Below are 17,538 nucleotides of genomic sequence, written 5' to 3' on the forward strand. Positions count from 1 at the left end.
TCTCTTGGAGCCCCTACCAGCAGCGTCTTTCCTGCCCACGTTTCTATGAATAGCCTGCTGAAGGCTGTCGGGACTCTTTCTGCCATGCTCCCCGAATTCGTCCTACCCTGGAGTACCTGCCCCATTGTAGGTATTGGTTACAGCAGTGCTTTACTGCTCGGCACGCAAATCCACTGTCATCCCTGTAACAAATAACCACACATCTAGTGGCTTAAAACAACACCCTTTGAGTGTCTCACAGTGTCAGTGGGTGGGGAGTCTGGCATGGGGTCGCTGGACCCTCTGCTCACCTGGTGGCTGCAGGCCCTCAAGCCCACAGGTTATCGGCAGCATGCAGTTCCTTGGGGTTGTAGGACTGAGGTCTCTGTCTAGCCTCTGCCTTTCCTCCTGCTGCTGCTAGCTGTCAACTAGGGGCCCCTCCCAGCCCCGCGGTGGAGCACCCCCTTGTTCAAACCCTTCTCACCGGTCAAGTCTCTGATTTCTATGACCGGCTGGAGAAAGCTCCCTGCTCTGATGGCACTCACGTGATTAGGTCGGGCCCCCTGGATTGTCTCTATATCTTAAGATCAACCCCGTCGGGGCCTTAATTACATCTGCAGAATCTCTTGGCCCTTGAACACAATGATGGGAGTAATCCCAGGAGGCGGAGATGGTGGGGGTCATTTTAGAATTCTGCCTCCCTCGGTGGCCTTCTGTAGTTTCTCTGCGCTTGGGCAATCCTGTGCAGCCCCTCCTCAAGCAGGTGCATGCGCGGGCTTTGGGTCAAAGTGTGTTGTTTTAGCAATGGGATCACATACTTGGTTTTCCTGCCAGACTCCCTCCACATCTTTTATTTTTTTTTAAGCTTTCATTTATTTGTCAGAGAGAAACTCCCTCCACTACTATTACAGTTCTCATTCATTCACTTTAGAAATTATGGAATACTCCATGGTGTAGATGGAGCGCTATGTACGTTTTGGGATCATTAAGAACAATTTTGCGGGGTGCCTGGGTAACTCAGTTGTTAAGCATCTGCCTTCGGCTCAGGTCATGACCCCAGGGTCCTGGGATCGAGCCCCGCATGGGGCTCCCTGCTCAGTGGGGAGCCTGCTTCTCCCTCTCCCACTCCCCCTGCTTGTGTTCCCTCTCTCGCTGTGTCTCTCTCTGTCAAATAAATAAAATCTTAAAAAAAAAGAACAATTTTGCAATACAGGAATATGTATTACTTACCACTAAAATAAAAAGGACTATTAAACGGACACAATGCGCATGGGAATTAAAATTGCTTAAGACTCTGTATGTCTAGAAAGATCCTTATCCTGCTTAATGCTTGATTAATAGTTTATCTGGGTGTAGTAGAGTTTTAGAATGAAAACAACGTTCTTCCTAGGATTTTGAAGTTGGCCCATTTCTCGAAGCTTCCAGCGCCCCTCGGAGAAGCTGCTAGACACTGTGTTTCCTCACCCCTCGTGCTCGGTGGCTTTCTTCTGCTTCTGGAAGCACATAATTTCTTTATGCTGCTCCCTCCCCAGCCTTGGCCTGAAGAGTCACCTGTGCCTTGGGAGGGTGTGTTTGCACCCTGGGGGTAGAGTCTACTTTGTATTTAAAAAAAATTATGGTTGTAACTATTATCATATTTATATATATCCATTTGCATATCTTGACCCTTCATGCATTTTTAACCTCTCTTGTATGCTGGACTTTTGATGGGCCATTTTAATCTAAAAACTCATGATCTTCAGTTCTGGAAAGATATATTACTGCCTTGATGATTTCTTCTGGCTCTTGTGTTATTCAGGTTCTGGATCTGTTTTTCTGATTTTTTTTTTTTTTTTTTTTTTTTTGTCTCCTAGTTTCTCACCTTTGTCTTCTTGCTCTACTTTCAAAGCAACTGCCTCCACTGTCTCTTCCAACCTGTGGTGAGCGGTGAACATGGGGAGCTCATTCCAGAGCAGTGGTGCGTGTTGGCCAGGAGATGCAGAGTGGTGGGCGGGGGGGTGGGGTGGCCCTTCTCTGGGGGCAGGAGTTCCAATGAGAGATGGGACTGCCCCGCTCTGATAGGAAGAACTGCTTCTGAGGCTGGACCCAGGGGACGCCCACCTGCTGGGGTTAGAGTGGAAAGCGGCCCCTGGGTCTGTCGTGTCTGTGTGTGCTAGCTGTCACGTGTCACCCCGCCCTCCCTGAGAGAGGGCTTAGCGCCATCTTGTCATCTTGGGGGAACCAGATAGGGCCTTGGGTTCAGCTAAATAAAATTCTTGCTTCTGCCACACCGCTGTTTCTGTGTCACAGTTCTGGAATGCTCTGTTTCCGTCTGTGACTGACTGACAAATGGCTTGAGCATTTCTTCTACTCGGTTACCCATTATCTTAATTGGGTTATTAGTTCCTTCTAAAGAGGGGATGTTATTTCCCGACTGAGACTCGAATTAATGTGAGAGGGTCCAGGTTTTACCATGGAAATAATTCTTGTTAGTGCTTTAAAATGCAATTTCTCAGGGAGGGAGGTGGGGGGATGGGGTAAGTGGGTGACAGGCTTTAAGGAGGGCATGTGATGTAATGAGCCCTGGCTGTTGTATGCAACACCATATGAATGTATGAATTGTATGAATGTATGAATTACTGAACTCTCCCTCTGAAGCTAATGCTGCACTATATGTTAATTGAATTTAAATAAAATTAAATTTAAAAAAATGCAATTTCTTTCCACTTAAAAAATGACATTTCTATTGTTGAAAATTTGGAAAATAGGGAAAGTATAAAGAATAAAAATCACCTGAAATGTACCCTCCTATCATTCCAGTCTCTTCTTAGTGTTGCATTTACTTTCTTACACAATTTAAATAGACATAGTTGTGTCCTCCATTTTTTTGAACTTTTATTTATTTGCTCATATTATGAACATAATTTTTAGTGCCAGTGAATGAGCGTACCTGCCATATTCCTATTGGATTTTAAGAATAGTTTCCATTTTTTCTTTGTAAATAATGCTCTTTATAAGGTCATAAACATCCTTGTACATAAATGTTTGATTCCTTTCTGATTATTTCTGTAGGACAGCAACCTAAAAGTGGAGTTCCTTTGTGGAAGGATGGAGATGTCTCTAGATGCTGAGATGTCTCTATCTAATGGTGGTATGTAGCTTGGGAGCTATTTTTAGAACTGGGGGTGAATCAGTGCCACTTTCCGTTCCCACCAGCAGTTTCTGAGAACGTCCATGTCTGTACCCTCACCATCGCGTGATTCTGTGATGTAAAATTGTCCGCTAGTTTGACAGGGGAACACGGTTTCTCACTGCTGCAGTTTGTGTTCCTGGAGGATTTGTGAGGTTGAATGGTTTATAACAATGTTTACGAAGTGTTTATATTTCTCATTCAGTACCCATGTGCTTGATTTTGAGATACTTTAAGCACCAGAAAGCAGACACAGGGTAATAAATGAACGATTTGTGTACCTATGACCCAGTTGAAGGACTAGGCTGCAGCAGACAGAGTCCCAGGGGGGACATTGTTCCCTTGGAAGTTTTCCTGGACCTCGTAGAGGGAACTCAGGACATGTGCATTTCCCGGGGAATCAAGTCCCTGGGTTGCCTGCAGGAAGGAACGTTTGGCAGCTCCTTGGGGAGAGAGAAGGAGGCGTGCGGTAGAGACAGGGCCGGTGCAAGTGGAAGTTGCAGGGCTGGCAGCGGGCGGTGGGCGCGGGTGCCACGTGCCCGCTGCGGACAGCCTGCGTGTGCCCAGGAAGGGCGAACAAGATTCAACCCCTCCCGGCAGCATCCCGTTTTCAGAACTGCTGGTGTAGACTAGGCTGGTGTAGACCGTTACCCAGAGCGGACTCTGCGCCGTGTGCCTCGCTCCTGGTGTCCCCAGTGTCTCCTGCAGGCCTCTCCGTCCGCCAGGCTGCATCCTCTGTGCCCCGGAGAGGCAAGGCAGTGTGGCTGTGAGGCGGGGGTGGGGTGTGTGTAGCTGCGTGTGTGGGAGAGGGCGAACGCTGGACTCCGTGGAAACCCTACAAAGCGAGCATGGCCCACCTGAGCTGTGCCCAGAGTGCAGGCGCGGCCCCACTTGCTCATCGCCTGCTCCATCCGCACCGGGTGACCGTGCCTCCGCCCTTGCCTTTCCCGCGCACACGTGCCACTGTCTTGATTTCCTCACGCCCGCCTTCTCACTTTTAAGTGATACCAGCCTTGTGTTTTGTCCTCCACGGTATTTCATTTCACCTGTTTTGAGTGTGTGGGTCTTTGGGAAGAGGATTTGCTGAGACCCTTCCTCAGCTGTTACCAGAGTCCTGAGCTCCATGCTGTGTCTGCTGAGAGGATTGCAGGGTTTGGGCTCTTAATGTATGGATTTGGTGTATTACAGTTACTGATTTTTGTATGTTAAATCTACCTTGTGTGCCTGGGATAAGTCCCACTTGGTGGTGATGTGTCATCCTTTTTATCTGTTGCTGGATTTGGTTTGCCAGTGTCTTATTAGAGACTTCTTCGTCTCCATTCATAAGGGAGACGAGTCGGTGGTTTTCCTGTGATGTCTTTCTTTCTTTTATTGGACTTCACGGACCTGTGCACTGGATTCTTCCGTCGGCCCTGGAAGATTCTCAGCTGTTTTCTTTTCAGATATCACCTTCGCCCCATTCTTATTCCTCTCTTGTTGGAGCTGTCTTTAAACACATGTCAGACCTTCTCTCTCTGTCTTCCATATCTCGTAACCCCTCTTGTAGACTTTCTCTTTCTTTCGGTCTCTTTGCACTACTTCCTGGATAATTTCTTTTTACTGGTCTTTTAGTTCATCCATTCTCTTTTCTGTTGGGTCCGATATGTTGCACTGAAGTTGTAGTTTCTGTTACTGTATTTTTCATTTCTAGAGGTTCTAATCGGTTATTTTTCAAACTGGCATTGCTGTTTATAACTGATTGTTCTCTACAGATAATTTCAAAGTGTGTTTTATTTCTTTGAACAGGTTGAGTGTAGGAGCACCTGAGTGGCTCAGTAGGTTAAGTGTGTGCCTTTGGCTCAGGTCATGATCCCAAAGTCCTGGGGTCAAACCCCGCATGGAGTCCCACATTGGGTTCCTTGCTCAGCAAGGAGTCTGCTTCTCCCTCACCCTCTCCTTCTGCTCCTACCCCTGCTCATGCTGTCTCTCTCACTTGCTCACTCTCTCAAATAAAAAAATCTTAAAAAAATAAAAAATAAACAGGGTACATATAGTTTTATATCTGTGTATGGTAATGTCAACATCTGAGCTCCTTTTCTTGGAAGGAAACCTTTCACTGAAATATAGCATACAAACAGAAAAGTGCACAGATTATAAGTGTGCAGCTCAGTGAATTTTCAAAAAGTGAGTGTACCGAGCAGCAACGCGGAGGAGACGGCGCTGATCTGGGACCTCAGGCACTATCACCATGAGCCTCCTCAACAAGCCCAAGAGTGAGATGACCCCAGAGGAGCTGCAGAAGCGGGAGGAAGAAGAGTTCAACACAGGTCCGCTCTCTGTGCTCACGCAGTCAGTCAAGAACAACACCCAGGTGCTCATCAACTGCCGCAACAACAAGAAGCTCCTGGGCCGCATAAAGGCCTTTGACAGGCACTGCAACATGGTGCTGGAGAATGTGAAGGAGATGTGGACCGAGGTCCCCAAGAGCGGCAAGGGCAAGAAGAAGTCCAAGCCAGTCAACAAGGACTGCTACATCTCTAAGATGTTCCTGCGCGGGGACTGGGTCATCGTGGTCCTGCGGAACCCGCTCATCGCCGGCAAGTAGGGGCCTCCTCTCCAGCATCAGAATTCCTGCCCTCATCCTGTGAAGACCTGCCCTTTGTAATGGGAATAATAAAGTCCTGTGTTTTTTCTAGTGGAAAAAAAAAAAAAGTGAGTGTACCATGCAGCAAGTATGCAGATCAAGAGATAGGACATTACCAGGACTCTAATGGGTTCCTGCATTGTCCCTCCCAACAGTTAGTCACTGACCCAACTGTCTTCCAACACCAAAGATCACTTTTGCCTATTCTTGTGTTTCCTATAATAGAATCATATCATATATACCTTTTTGTGTCTGGCCTTGTTTTTGTTTTTTTGTTTAATATCATATTTTAAAGACTTATTTTGTTGCTTTGGGAAGAGTTCATTCATTATTACTGCTGTACAATATTGCATTATATGAATACACCTCAATTTATGTAGCCATTCTCTTGTTGACAGACACTTGGGTTGTTTCCAGTTTGGTTTCAATAGGAATAATGCTGCTGGGGGCGCCTGGGTGGCTCAGTCGGTTGGGTGTCTGCCTTTGGCTCAGGTCGTGATCCTGGAGTCCCGGGATCGAGCCCCATGTCGGGCTCCCTGCTCAGTGGGGAGTCTGCTTCTCCCTGTGACCCTCCCCACTCTCATGCTCTCTCTCTCTCTCAAAAAAGTAAATAAAAATTTAAAAAAAAGTATATACCTAGGAGTGGAGTCAGTGGGCCAGTGGGTGTGTGTATGTCCAGCTGTAGGAGATGCTGCTAAACCTTTTTTTCCTAAGTGTGTGCGCCTGTTTTTACTCCCACCAGCAGTGTGTAAGAGTTCTGACTGTTCCATTTTCTCTCTCACACTTGGTGCTGCCTGTCTTTTCCATTTTAGCTATTCTCACGGTTGTACGGCGCTATTGCTTTGTGGTTTTAATTTGTAAATCTGATGATTAATGAGGTTAACCACATTTTCCTATGTTAAAAGACCATTTGGGATATTCTTACTTTGCAGTATCTGTTCAAAGCCCTTGTCTACTTTTCTGTTGGGTCCTCTGCCTTTTTCATATTGATTTTGGAGACGAGTCCTTTCTGTGATGTATGTACTGCAAATATCTCCTCTTATTCTATAGTTTGCCTCTAATTCTTCTGAAGAGAAGTTCTTCTTTTTTTTTTTTTTTAAAGATTTTATTTATTTATTTGAGAGAGAGAGAATGAGAGAGCTAGGGAGCACGAGAGGGAAGAGGGTCAGAGGGAGAAGCAGACGCCCTGCTGAGCAGGGAGCCCGATGCGGGACTCGATCCCAGGACTCCAGGATCATGACCTGAGCCGAAGGCAGTCGCTTAACCAACTGAGCCACCCAGGCGCCCCTGAAGAGAAGTTCTTAATACAATTACTGTGCCAGTCAGGAAAGCAGAAACCACACCAGATGGCGAGGGGAACTCAGGTTCACAAACAGTCCTGTAATGTCCCGGTATGAGACCTCCAGGTGCCAATCAATAATGGGTTAGGAGTTGTTTCTCAAAAGGAAAGAAGCAGGTGTGCTCCAAACTCCTGAGGTTGGCCCCAGAGGGGCCACACTGCAGACCTATTTGCCACAGATTCTTCCAGTGCTGTTGGATCCCCAGGGTCGGAGTGGCTTGCCTGTAGCCCGGATTTGCTGCCCATCTTCCTCTTGCTCTGGTCTCCGCTAAAACTTGGCGCCTGTGGGTTCAGTGGTGCACCGAGGTGTGCTAACAAGGGTAGAAGTGGGTGTTCAGGGAAGGAGGCTTCCTCTTGTGGCTCCCATGTGAGGTTATTGTAGGTTCCGGAAGCAAGGGAAGGCTGGTCTTTTCAGATGCAGGAGGACAGGCTGCTTCTCTTGGCAAGTAAGGCTCAGATTGGATCAGCGGGTCAAGCTTCTCAGTGTCATTGGAGCCCTCCCTCATTTCCCTGTTCCAAGGTTTAGGGGCCCTCTTTTTCCCAATCAGTGCCTTAACTTTCACATAGGAAACTTGGTGAGGCTATGGATTCGGTTTTCACTGTTGTTCTGCAAACACAGTTTGCAGTTAAATTTTGTATCTGAATTTTTAGTTTGGTGGACAAAAGAAACATTCTTTTAGGGTCCCTCTAGAAACTTCCTTGTTTCTCTGACCAATGTAAGCGTCATATTTGAAGGGCTGTACTTGTCAGTCTCTGTAACCTCCCCAGGGCACTGAGAAGCATCCGTGGGCAGTCTTCCCTTTGTGAGCAGCGCCTTCCCCCCATGTAAGAAATCTTTGTGTGCCCAATGCCATGAGGATCTTTGCCTGTGCTCTGAATGCTTTCTTGTTTTACCTCCATGGCCAGATCTGTAATCCATCTGGAGTTAATTTTTGTGGATGGTGTGAGGTAGGGGTCATGATTCCTGTTTTTTCCATATGGAGATTCAGTTGACCCAGTATCATTCGTTGAGAAGACCATCCTTTCTATGGATGTGAGATTCTGTTCCAGGACTCTCATTTCTGTTTCATTGTCTCTTGGTCCACATACCAGTGCCACATTCTCTGTTACTGTAGCTTAGAAGAGGCTCTTATTTGGTAGCGCGAGTCTTCCAGCACTGTCATTGATCTCCAAGGTTACCTCACCCTTTGCATTGCCATATATGTCCTACCAGTTTGTGTACACACACATACTTGATTGTGCATGCACTCACACACACGCAGAGACTTGTCCATGCACACGTGTACGCACGCACACACATGCTGAGACCCTGTCTGCGATTGTATTGCATTGAGCTTATGCACCAGTTTTGGGGAGAACTAACATCCATACACTCCATCAACTTGGTATACACCTTTCTATTCATTAGGCCTTTAATTTCTGTCAACGATGTCACGCAGTTTTCAGCGTTGTGGTCTGCACATCGTTTGGTAGACTTTGTAGTAGTTTTGTGTTTCTTGACATGATTATAAATGGTGTCATTACTTGTGCATAACCTTTTCCCATTGATTCTCCTGTATGAAAACATGATTGAATATGCACTCACCATGTCTACTCACCTTGCTAATTCTAGCAATTTGTAGATCCTTTTGCAATTTCTACAAACACAATCACAGTGTCTGCAAAAGAATTATAATTTTCTTTCTTTCTTTTCAATCCTTAGACCTTTCATTTGTTTTTCCTGCCTTAATTGTACTGGGTAGGACCTCCAGTGCAATGTTGAATAGAAGTGGTCATAGCACAGGCATCCTTGTCTTGTTCCTGATCGGAGAGGGGAGCTCAGTATACATTTTGTTGAGAATTTTCTTTGCCGGTAGTCAGACTGGTCCTAATAAGCTAGGCTAACATATTCCCATCCACCTGCAGTATTAAACCTTTATAGGGTTTAATGTGAGAATGAAGTGGAATTAAATGCAAAATGCCCAGAATAAGGCTGGCTATGCAGTAGATAGGTGCTCACCAAACTGTCTGTAAGTTAGTCGTTCTTTTTTGTGTATTTCAAATACAAAAAATTAACTTCAAGGACTGCTTGGTAGCAAGAACTCCATCCCATGTCTTTGCTAAGGTAGAAAAGGGCGTTCTAGTTCAAGAGGACTTGCTTGAGCCTCCCTCTGCATTTTGCAGCAGCTGCTGTGCTTCAGCAGACCTTCACTAGGTCCCCAACTGGTATTAGGGATCACTTAAAAAGTGTAATTCCCTCGATTTTAGTAAAATTCCCTTAGGACCATTTTGTTGCCCCATCAACCGCCAGTGGTAAGCACATCCGTGAGACCTGGGCCATGGGGGTAGGCAACACAAAAGTTTCCAAGTTGTACATATTGTTTCAAACACTCACAGTCCCAGAGGGAAGAGCAAACAGGATTCCGAGGTAAAACCTGCAGGTTAAATTTATTGTGCTGAACTTAGTGACGTTCAGGAAAGAGCTGTGTTTTTCTTTCCAGTGCTGTTCTGGAGCCAGCATCGAGCCATGACCGGAGCTCTGGTGACAGCTACCTACTGTTTTCAAAATCAATTTTGCCACCCCTGGTATGGGCAGAGTCCTCTCCTCTCTGCCAGCAGAGGGGACATCTCACCAGCCTGTTGTGGCGGGAAGAGGGGGTTGCACGTCAAAGAGCCGTGTGGCCCAGGGTGTCACCCCCCACCTCTTCCTTCCCTGCCTGGTTGGCTGCGTCACCCCACCACGTCTGAGCAGGGGATGAGGACCCAGGGAGCCCTGCCCCGCAGAGCCGCACGCTGGGGGGTTTCACCCCGGGCAGGAGAGGGGCTAGCTAGAGTCAGTGGCTGGGGAGAGCAAGGCTCAGAGCTCCTTTCTGTGAATGTGTCCATTCTCTCTCTCACTCTCTCACTCTCTCGATCACGGTCACACCTGCAGAGTAGGAGCCTCCGCCCAATTCCCGAGTCAGAGGCAAACAGTTCAGGCCAGGCTGGGTGGACCCTGCGCACCCATCAGCGCCTGTGACTGAGTTGTGCCTCTCCTCGAGTTCAATTATCCTCTTAAAATGTGGAAAGAAGGGGCGCCTGTGTGGCTCAGTCGCTAAGCGTCTGCCTTTGGCTCGGGTCATGATCCCAGGGTCCTGAGATCGAGCCCTACATCTGGCTCCCTGCTCGGCGGGAAGCCTGCTTCTCCCTCTCCCACTCCCCCTGCTTGTGTTCCTGCTCTTGCTAACTCTCTCTCGCTCTGTCAAATAAATAAATAAATAATCTTTAAAAAAATGTGGAAAGAAATATTTTGCTTCTGGGTCTGGTGCCTGTGTGTTTTAGCAAGTGTTAGGTGGCATGGTGGGCCCTGTGTGTGTGTCCTTGGTTGTGGACATGACAAGGTGGGTCCTGCGTGTGTCCTTGGTGGGAACACGACAAGGTGGGTCCCATGTGTGTCCTCAGTGAGAATAGGGCAAGGTGGTCCTGTGTGTGTGTCCTTGGTTGTGAACATGACAAGGTGGGTCCCGTGTGTGCCCTGTGGAAGCAGAGAGTCCTCTCCAGGTTCTGATTACCCAGACCCCTGCTTTCACTCTTCTGCTGGGTGTGTTTCTGCTTTTCCACCAGAGCTGATATGTCAGGGTGGAGTGGGGAACCCCATATCTGCCACCTTTCTAGGAGTTGACAAACACTTATCTAGAGAAAATAATTGGAAATCCAAAACTCAAGTTAAATTGGTAGGTGCTCAAGTAAGTTTACCAAGTGCTCGGTGCATTTCTGTAGATAGGGCTTTGGGTACAAAGGAGGGAGAGTGGCCCAGCAGGAGTTCCTATGCCTGTCTGCTGTGTTCCAGAACCTTCTGGGTGCTTTTACAAAGTACAGATTGCTGGGTGTCCCTCAGACCTACAGAATCAGGCCAGAGCCTCTGGCCCACTGAGCTCAGTCGCAACATGACAGGAAAATGTGTGGGATCAGCACATCCGGCCCATGGTTGGGGGGGGGCAGTTGTGATGGGAGAGTGGGCTTATTCCGGCCTCCCGGCCGTGGAGTGCATCTCCACCCACTTCACCCACGAGCAAGGCCTGACGCTCTTTGTAGGATGAATAGCTTTCCACCTAGAGTCCCTGTGCTGTGGAAGGTGTGGACCCTGTGGCCCTTTTATTTCATTAGACCTCCTTTGCTGAAGAACAGTGATTCCCAGTCCAGTCTCCCCCTTGTGAATGAAATCCCCATTCGGTGGGGAGAGGGGGCAGGCAGAGACTCCACCTTTAGGCTCCTGACTCCGCCACCACCTCCCCCTGCCGCATGCCCCCAGCCCTTGCTCTCTGCTCCTTAGCCACATCACAGGTGGCCTGGGCCCTGGGGGCCAAGTGCCCTGAAAACGCCCGTGTTGTGCAGGCCACCGGCACGTGCCATGCCTTTGAAGGTTTCTGGGGTACGTCTGGCCAGGATTCTGTCCGGCTGTGTGCCACCTGGCATCCTCCACCCAGAACGGAGAACGGTGTTTCCGAGTTTGGCAGATCTGTCCTGGTTTTGCGGGGTGCTCAGATGCATGGATCCGATGACGGCAAAGCTGAAGGAAAATCAGATGTCAGCAGGGAAGGTGGCTGTCCTTATAAGCCCTCTGGAAGCCATAGATCCTTCTCTGAGCCGCTCCCTGGGCATGGGCCTGGGGTGCATCTGCGGCAGCCGCTTCAGGCAGGTCACATGCCTGGGGGAGGCCTACAAGATGTTTAGGATTTTTACTTTAAGAAAGTTTAACGAAGTAAAAGTATAAAGAATAATGTAACTGACACCCATACTTTCCTCCCAGGATTGACCTAACATTTTTTTATCATATTGATTTAGAGTTTTTAAAAAAAAATAGCTTTTCATGCGCATATAGGTAACCCGTGAGCAACATGCCTGGATTGTTTTCTGTGCTTTTGAAGCATGGAAACAGAGGTCTCCTTCCTTACGTGTTATGCTCCAGCCTGCTTTCTCCACCCACCTCTGGGTGCACACTTGACCCGGCTTTTCCCCCTGCAGCGTCTTCATCCTAGGACCACAGTTCGCCCAGAGGGTCCTGTGGCCCATCCAGTGTCCTCGCGTGGGTGTCCACACGTGCCGTGGGCAGGGTGTGCGCGGGGTCACGTCAGGCTCGTGTCCACGGGGCGCTGTGGGCATGCTTGTGCGCAGCCGAGCCGTGCTGGCCGTGGCGCGTCCATTTGACGGCCTCTGTGCCACTGGCCCTTCAGTGCTCACGTGGCCGCCCCAGGACCCAGGAAGGAGACCTGGGAGCCAGACCAAGCTGCAGTGTTTAAAACTCCCCTGGAGGGTCTGAGCGCAGGCAGGGTGAGGACCATTGCTTTCCACAGCAGGGTCGGAGAAGCCGGCTCTGGACACCAGGAGGGCCGTCCGCCGGGGGGTGGGGGTAGGAGTCCACCTGCAGAGGGGCCCGGTCGGCGGGGAGCTCCCTATGTGGCTGCAGTCCAGGGGACACTGGTGTTGGTCTCAGGACTCATCTGGGGGGCGGCGCTGGGCTCCCCTGGGAATCTAAGAGGAGAGGACCACCTTCTCAGGCTCTGGACTTCTGGAAGGTCGTTCTGAGGTTCATCCTGTCCTAGATGGAGGGAAAGCTTTGGGGCTAGAACTTCATTTTGGACCGGTTTTTTAATGTTTCTTCTTTCAGGGATGGCCCCATGGTCATGCAGGGCTGCTCCAAGTCCTGGAGTCTGTCATCCTTAAGAGTAGCAGGTGGGACAGGACATTGGCCGGGGGGTGGAGGCTGGCTTCCATCTGCCCCACCAGCCCCTGCCTGCTCCCCTGCCTTCCCCCACGCCTCCTGCCCCCCCCACTTCCTTCTGCCCCCCTCCCCCACCGCAGTCCCGGGCAGCCCCTGCCTGTCCCCGACTTCCTCCTTCTACCTGCTCTCTCCTGCCTGCTCCCCTCCTTCCTCCCTGTGCCTGCAGGCTCCTCCTGCCTGCTCTGCCCATCCCTGCCTGCCCCCTGGCCCCAGCTGCTCCCTCCCCCCATGCCCCTGTTCCCCCGCCCTACCTCCCTCCTGCGCTAGACTGCCAGTAGCCGGCCGGCTCTGCAGCAGGCGGGGAGCAGCAGGCGCGGAGCAGCAGGCGCTGGGCAGACAGCCTCGCTCTGCGGCTCCTCCGCCCGCCTGGCCTCCTGCAGACCTGACCTCCTGCGGGTTGCAGGCAAGCTGGCTTCCTCCTGGAAGGGCCGGGCTCCGGTAAGGCAGCACCCTTGCTCCGGCTAGCCTGCCTCCCTTCCTCCAGCTTTGTCCGGCCCGGGTGGAATGGTTGTAGGAAGGGAGGCTGCAGGTGGGGGTGGATGGAGGCTGTGCAGAGGGGGGTCGGCAGAGGGCTCAGAAAGCAAGCGCAGGGTCCGCCCTGACGGTGACGGGAGACTGGCCTCCTGGCTCCATCTGGCTTCTCGGCTTTCTGGCAGCATCTGTTTAAAAGACCACTTCCTGGATGTATCAGACTCTTTCATGGGGGGGGGCACATGTGCACATGTGTCCTTGCGTGTATACATGGGCATGTGTGTGCGTTCTGACCTGGCCGTGGCGGGGGCGGCCACGGGAAGGAGCAGCCGTGCTGTCCTAGACACACCACCCGGCCCGGGACCCCTTCCTCCTTGTAAATGGGGGGGCAGGGGGACTGTGCATAGTTCTCATCTCATCTGATCTCAGCAAGCGCTCATGTACGTGCACACACGCGCTGTCCCCCCCCACACCCACAGGCATGCACGCACGCGCACACACACGCTGGTGGGCCGGCAGGGCTCGGAGGACAGTGCAGTGACACACAGGACCCCCTGGCACGGTGACCTGGCAGAAGTCGATGCTGCAGTGGTTTTGGTGTCTGGAGCGGAGGGGCTGTGCTGTGGCTGGTCGGGTGGGTGGGTCATGGACTCCTGTAAGGAGCCTCGGGACAACGGCCCTGGTGGGCTGCCTGCTTTTCAGGGGGAGCCCAGAGGGGCCCTGGCCTTGCCAGGGTGGGGTCAAAGGGTGGAGTCCTGCACACTTCTCCACATCTGTTGATCAAACTGCCTGGTGTTACAAGTGGGTTCATGCGATCTGAATTCAGAAGCACCCAGAGGTGAGCCTCAGTTAGGCTCTGACTGTTTACCCCGTGTTTCTTCTGTTTCAGGGATCAACGCTCAAGCCCGGAGGCTGCAGCGGCACCGTGCCAAGGGAACCCCAGCCCTGGCTTCGGGGGGTGCGCGGAGCCCCCCCCCACTCCAGCTACGCCGCACCATCAGTGAGAGCAGCCTGAGCGCGGCCACGGCCCAGGGCCCCGAGGAGCGTGGCCAGGACACCATGCGCTACTCCCTCTATGAGTCGCCCCACCTGCTCCTCCTGCAAGGCTACAGCCCCCAGCACGTGAGCCCGCCCCTCCTCCTCCCCGAGCCCCCCACCCCCGCCCGCCCCGCCCTGCTGCCTGGAGCCCAGCGGGCAGTTCTCAGACTAGAAGGCCTCCTCCTGCCGCTAGCTAAGTCAGCCGTGAGCTCCTGCGGCCACAGTCGCTCTGATGACGATGAGGCTGTAGAAATGTGGTGGTGGGGACCACCGTGCGGGGCCATCCCAGATTCTGGAGGAAGTGGAGGCTTTCCCTGTGCTTTGTTTCCAGGGTGTTCTCCGTCCAGGCTACAGTAGGAGGTGGTGGGGAAGGGGCTCACCTGATACCAGGTTCCTTCTCAGAGAACAGTCTGCCACCTTCTAGATGGTGTCTGGGGCCATGCCGTGCCCTGGCTTTGGGGACCCCGACACAGGTCCACCCCCTTGTCCAGATGGTGAGTGCTGGGCGGACTCCTGTGGCACATGGCCTCGCGTGCGCTGCGGGAAGCCTTGTGTGAGGAGACCAGCATTTCCCACCACTCCTGTCGGGGCCCTTGGCTGGAGGAGCGGAGCCCTCAGAAGCCCCTCTGTTGGCGCTTCCTTCCCTGCTCACCTGTCCATGCCGACTTGCTGAGCTCCCTCGGGCGGTGCACGCCGTGCAGTGCCACGGCTTCCGGTGCCCGGGTCTTCGCCCCACCGAACCCGGCCGGGCGCCTGCACACCATAGGAATCGACAAGAGGCCAGCCAAGGGTTCCAGGCGAGGCTTTACCGGGGCTCATGCTCCAGCCCAAGGGCAACAGCACAAGGGAAGGCATCCTCAGGCTGACTCTCCATGGGGAGGTCGGGAGGGTTTCTTCAAGAACCAGGTGGGCAGAGGGGTAGAAGTGAGGGTTTTCTTGGCACTTGCGTACTCATTGTGCTTTTCCATACGTTGCATGTCTCAGTGTGTTAAATCCCCACTCCTGGGTGTGCGTTTTAGCATTTCAATGAGGGAGAGGTAAGTTGAGGGCTCCCGGTGGTCACAGCACACGCTCGGAGGCCAGGGTTGGGGTCCAAGCAGGTGCAGACGGGTGTGGTCTGGATCTCATGGGTTCTGCCCGGCACTGACTCACTGCTTTAGGTTGACATCCTGTTTTATGCGCTCCTAAGACCTACTGCTCCAGAAATGCAGGCTCAGGAGTTTTCTTATAGGAAGCTTTTTCTTTACGGAATCGTTGCATTGCGTTAGGGTTTTGGGAGAGACTGGAGTCCTGTCCCTATTCTGTCTCACGAGGAGACATCTGCTCTCGGTAAGCGGGAGCCACAGAGGAGATGCCTGCACACGGCGTGTGACAGATCACCGGCGGGGGTGGGGGTGCTCGACGACACTCGGTCGTGCCTGTGAACCAGGGTCTGTGCCCAGCGCGGCCCTTGTCTGGCCTCTGTTGTGTCCAAGCTAGAGTCATCCTGGGTGTCTGGTGTTCCCCCGAGGCTGCTCTGGGAAGCCTCCACCCCTGGGGACAGGGTGGGTGCCCAACGTGCAGCAGGCTGGGGGCCAGCAGCAGGTTAGGAAGGACTCCAGGGCAGGGCTGGCCCAGGATGGTGGTCCTGGCCACGTGGCTTAAGTGACCAGATGGGGACACCCTTTCATTTTCTCCCCACTGATGGATTTGCCTGAGGTGGTGTCCTGTCCCTGAGGCCTGGGCTTTGCATTTCAGGACAGTCTGGTGTACCTGCTGAACCGGGAGCAGCACACGGTGGGCCAGAGGACCCCTTCCAGCAAGCCCAGCGTCAGCCTCTCGGCCCCTGACATCCTGCCCTTGCACTGCACCATCCGCAGGCACCAGCCCCCGGGCCCAGAGCAGGTGGGGAGTGGGCTGGTCCTGGAGCCCATCCCCGGGGCACCCGTCTCCGTCAACTTCTCGGAGGTGGGGGGCCAGGCGGTGGTGCTGCGCCACGGGGACCTGCTCTCCCTCGGCCTCCACTACCTGCTGCTGTTCAAGGAGCCAGCGCAGGCCCAGCCCCTGCCGGCCCGGGCCCTGGCCAGGCTAAGCGCCGTGCCGCGTGGCTGCGGGGTGTGCGGCGCTATGCTCCGGGCCCGGGACGCCTCCACCTCCGGCTCCATGCGGGCCACCCTGCCGCGGCCAAGGCTGCTGCACCTGGAGTTCGAGCCCGAAGTGGAGGATGCACTGCTGCAGCGCATCCTGACCCTGATCGAGCCCAGCGGTGATGACCACAAGCTGGCGCCTGCCTTCCTCCTCTGCCTCTGCGTCCAGCACTCGGCCACCCGCCTGGAGCCTGGCTCATTTGGGCAGCTCCTGCTCAAGATAGCTAAGGCGATCCGAGAGACGGTCTGGGTCAGTCACCGGGATGCCGGGCGCTGTGGCGGGGGTGTTGGGGGGGCTGTGGCCACCTGGGGGGGGGAGGTCAGGAGTCCCTCCTCTCCGAGGGCCGGCCTTCCCTGATTGTGCACACCCAGGGAGCCTGGGGTGTCCTCTGTGGCACTGTGTCCTCAAGTGGTCGGCCGTGGCATCGGCAGCTCTGGCCGATGACATGGCCTGGAGCCCCGTGCTTTCTGCCAGGAGCAGGCTGGGCTTCTGCCAGCCCTCGGTGTGGAGCCCTTGTCAGCTTGGCGGTGGGGGCACAGGATTGGCTGACTTCTGTATGTGGAAACCCTTTCCTCCATCAGCATCTCTAGAGCACGGCACCATGCGTGCTTGGGCCTTGCTGCGGGGCCTGCCTGCGCATTGTCAGGTGTTGGCTAGCGCCCCTGGGCTCCACCCAGCGCACCAGCAGCTCCCCTCCCCTCCCGGAAATGGCTCCGGGCACTGCCAGGTGTCCCCTGGGGGCACTGCCAGCCTGTCCCTGCAGGACCGGGCGCAAGCGCACTGCTGGCTGCCTGGGTCCAGCCCTCGCCCCCCGCCCCCGCCCAGCGACGACTCCCCGGGGACCCAGAGCATGGCTGGTCGTTACATGCAGTCCCTCCAAGAGACGCCCCTTTATCTCGGCCTGTAAACTGCATAGATTGTAGAAACTGGATAGAGTCCTCAGATTAAAATCGCACTTAAAGTGTTCGAAACCTTTTAAAAGCAAAAGCCAACATGGGCTGTCATGTCCAGAGGTTTGTGTAAGTTATCCATGTGCATCGCGGGCGTCTGAA

The 17,538-nt window shown here is 52.9% G+C and overlaps 1 protein-coding gene and 1 pseudogene across 7 annotated transcripts in view; both read left to right on the plus strand.

Annotated features, from left to right (window-relative positions):
• RADIL (Rap associating with DIL domain) overlaps positions 1-17,538 on the plus strand; it is an 87,883-nt gene that overhangs the window by 49,944 nt on the left and 20,401 nt on the right. For 6 of the 7 annotated variants that reach the window (XM_073886251.1, XM_073886257.1, XM_073886253.1 and 3 more), the window contains 3 exons: positions 1,833-1,898; positions 14,211-14,443; positions 16,097-16,735. In XM_073886251.1, the coding sequence (XP_073742352.1) occupies positions 1,833-1,898; positions 14,211-14,443; positions 16,097-16,735 (938 nt within the window). The remainder of the gene's footprint in view (positions 1-1,832; positions 1,899-14,210; positions 14,444-16,096; positions 16,736-17,538) is intronic. The other variant, XM_073886254.1, reaches the window with a different exon arrangement.
• On the plus strand, positions 5,330-5,822 carry LOC112816854 (small nuclear ribonucleoprotein Sm D2 pseudogene; annotated as a pseudogene).

This window comes from Callorhinus ursinus, unplaced genomic scaffold (assembly GCF_003265705.2).
Source record: "Callorhinus ursinus isolate GAN/ISIS: 27379988/994484 unplaced genomic scaffold, GSC_fseal_2.0 scaffold70, whole genome shotgun sequence".
Taxonomy (NCBI): domain Eukaryota; kingdom Metazoa; phylum Chordata; class Mammalia; order Carnivora; family Otariidae; genus Callorhinus; species Callorhinus ursinus.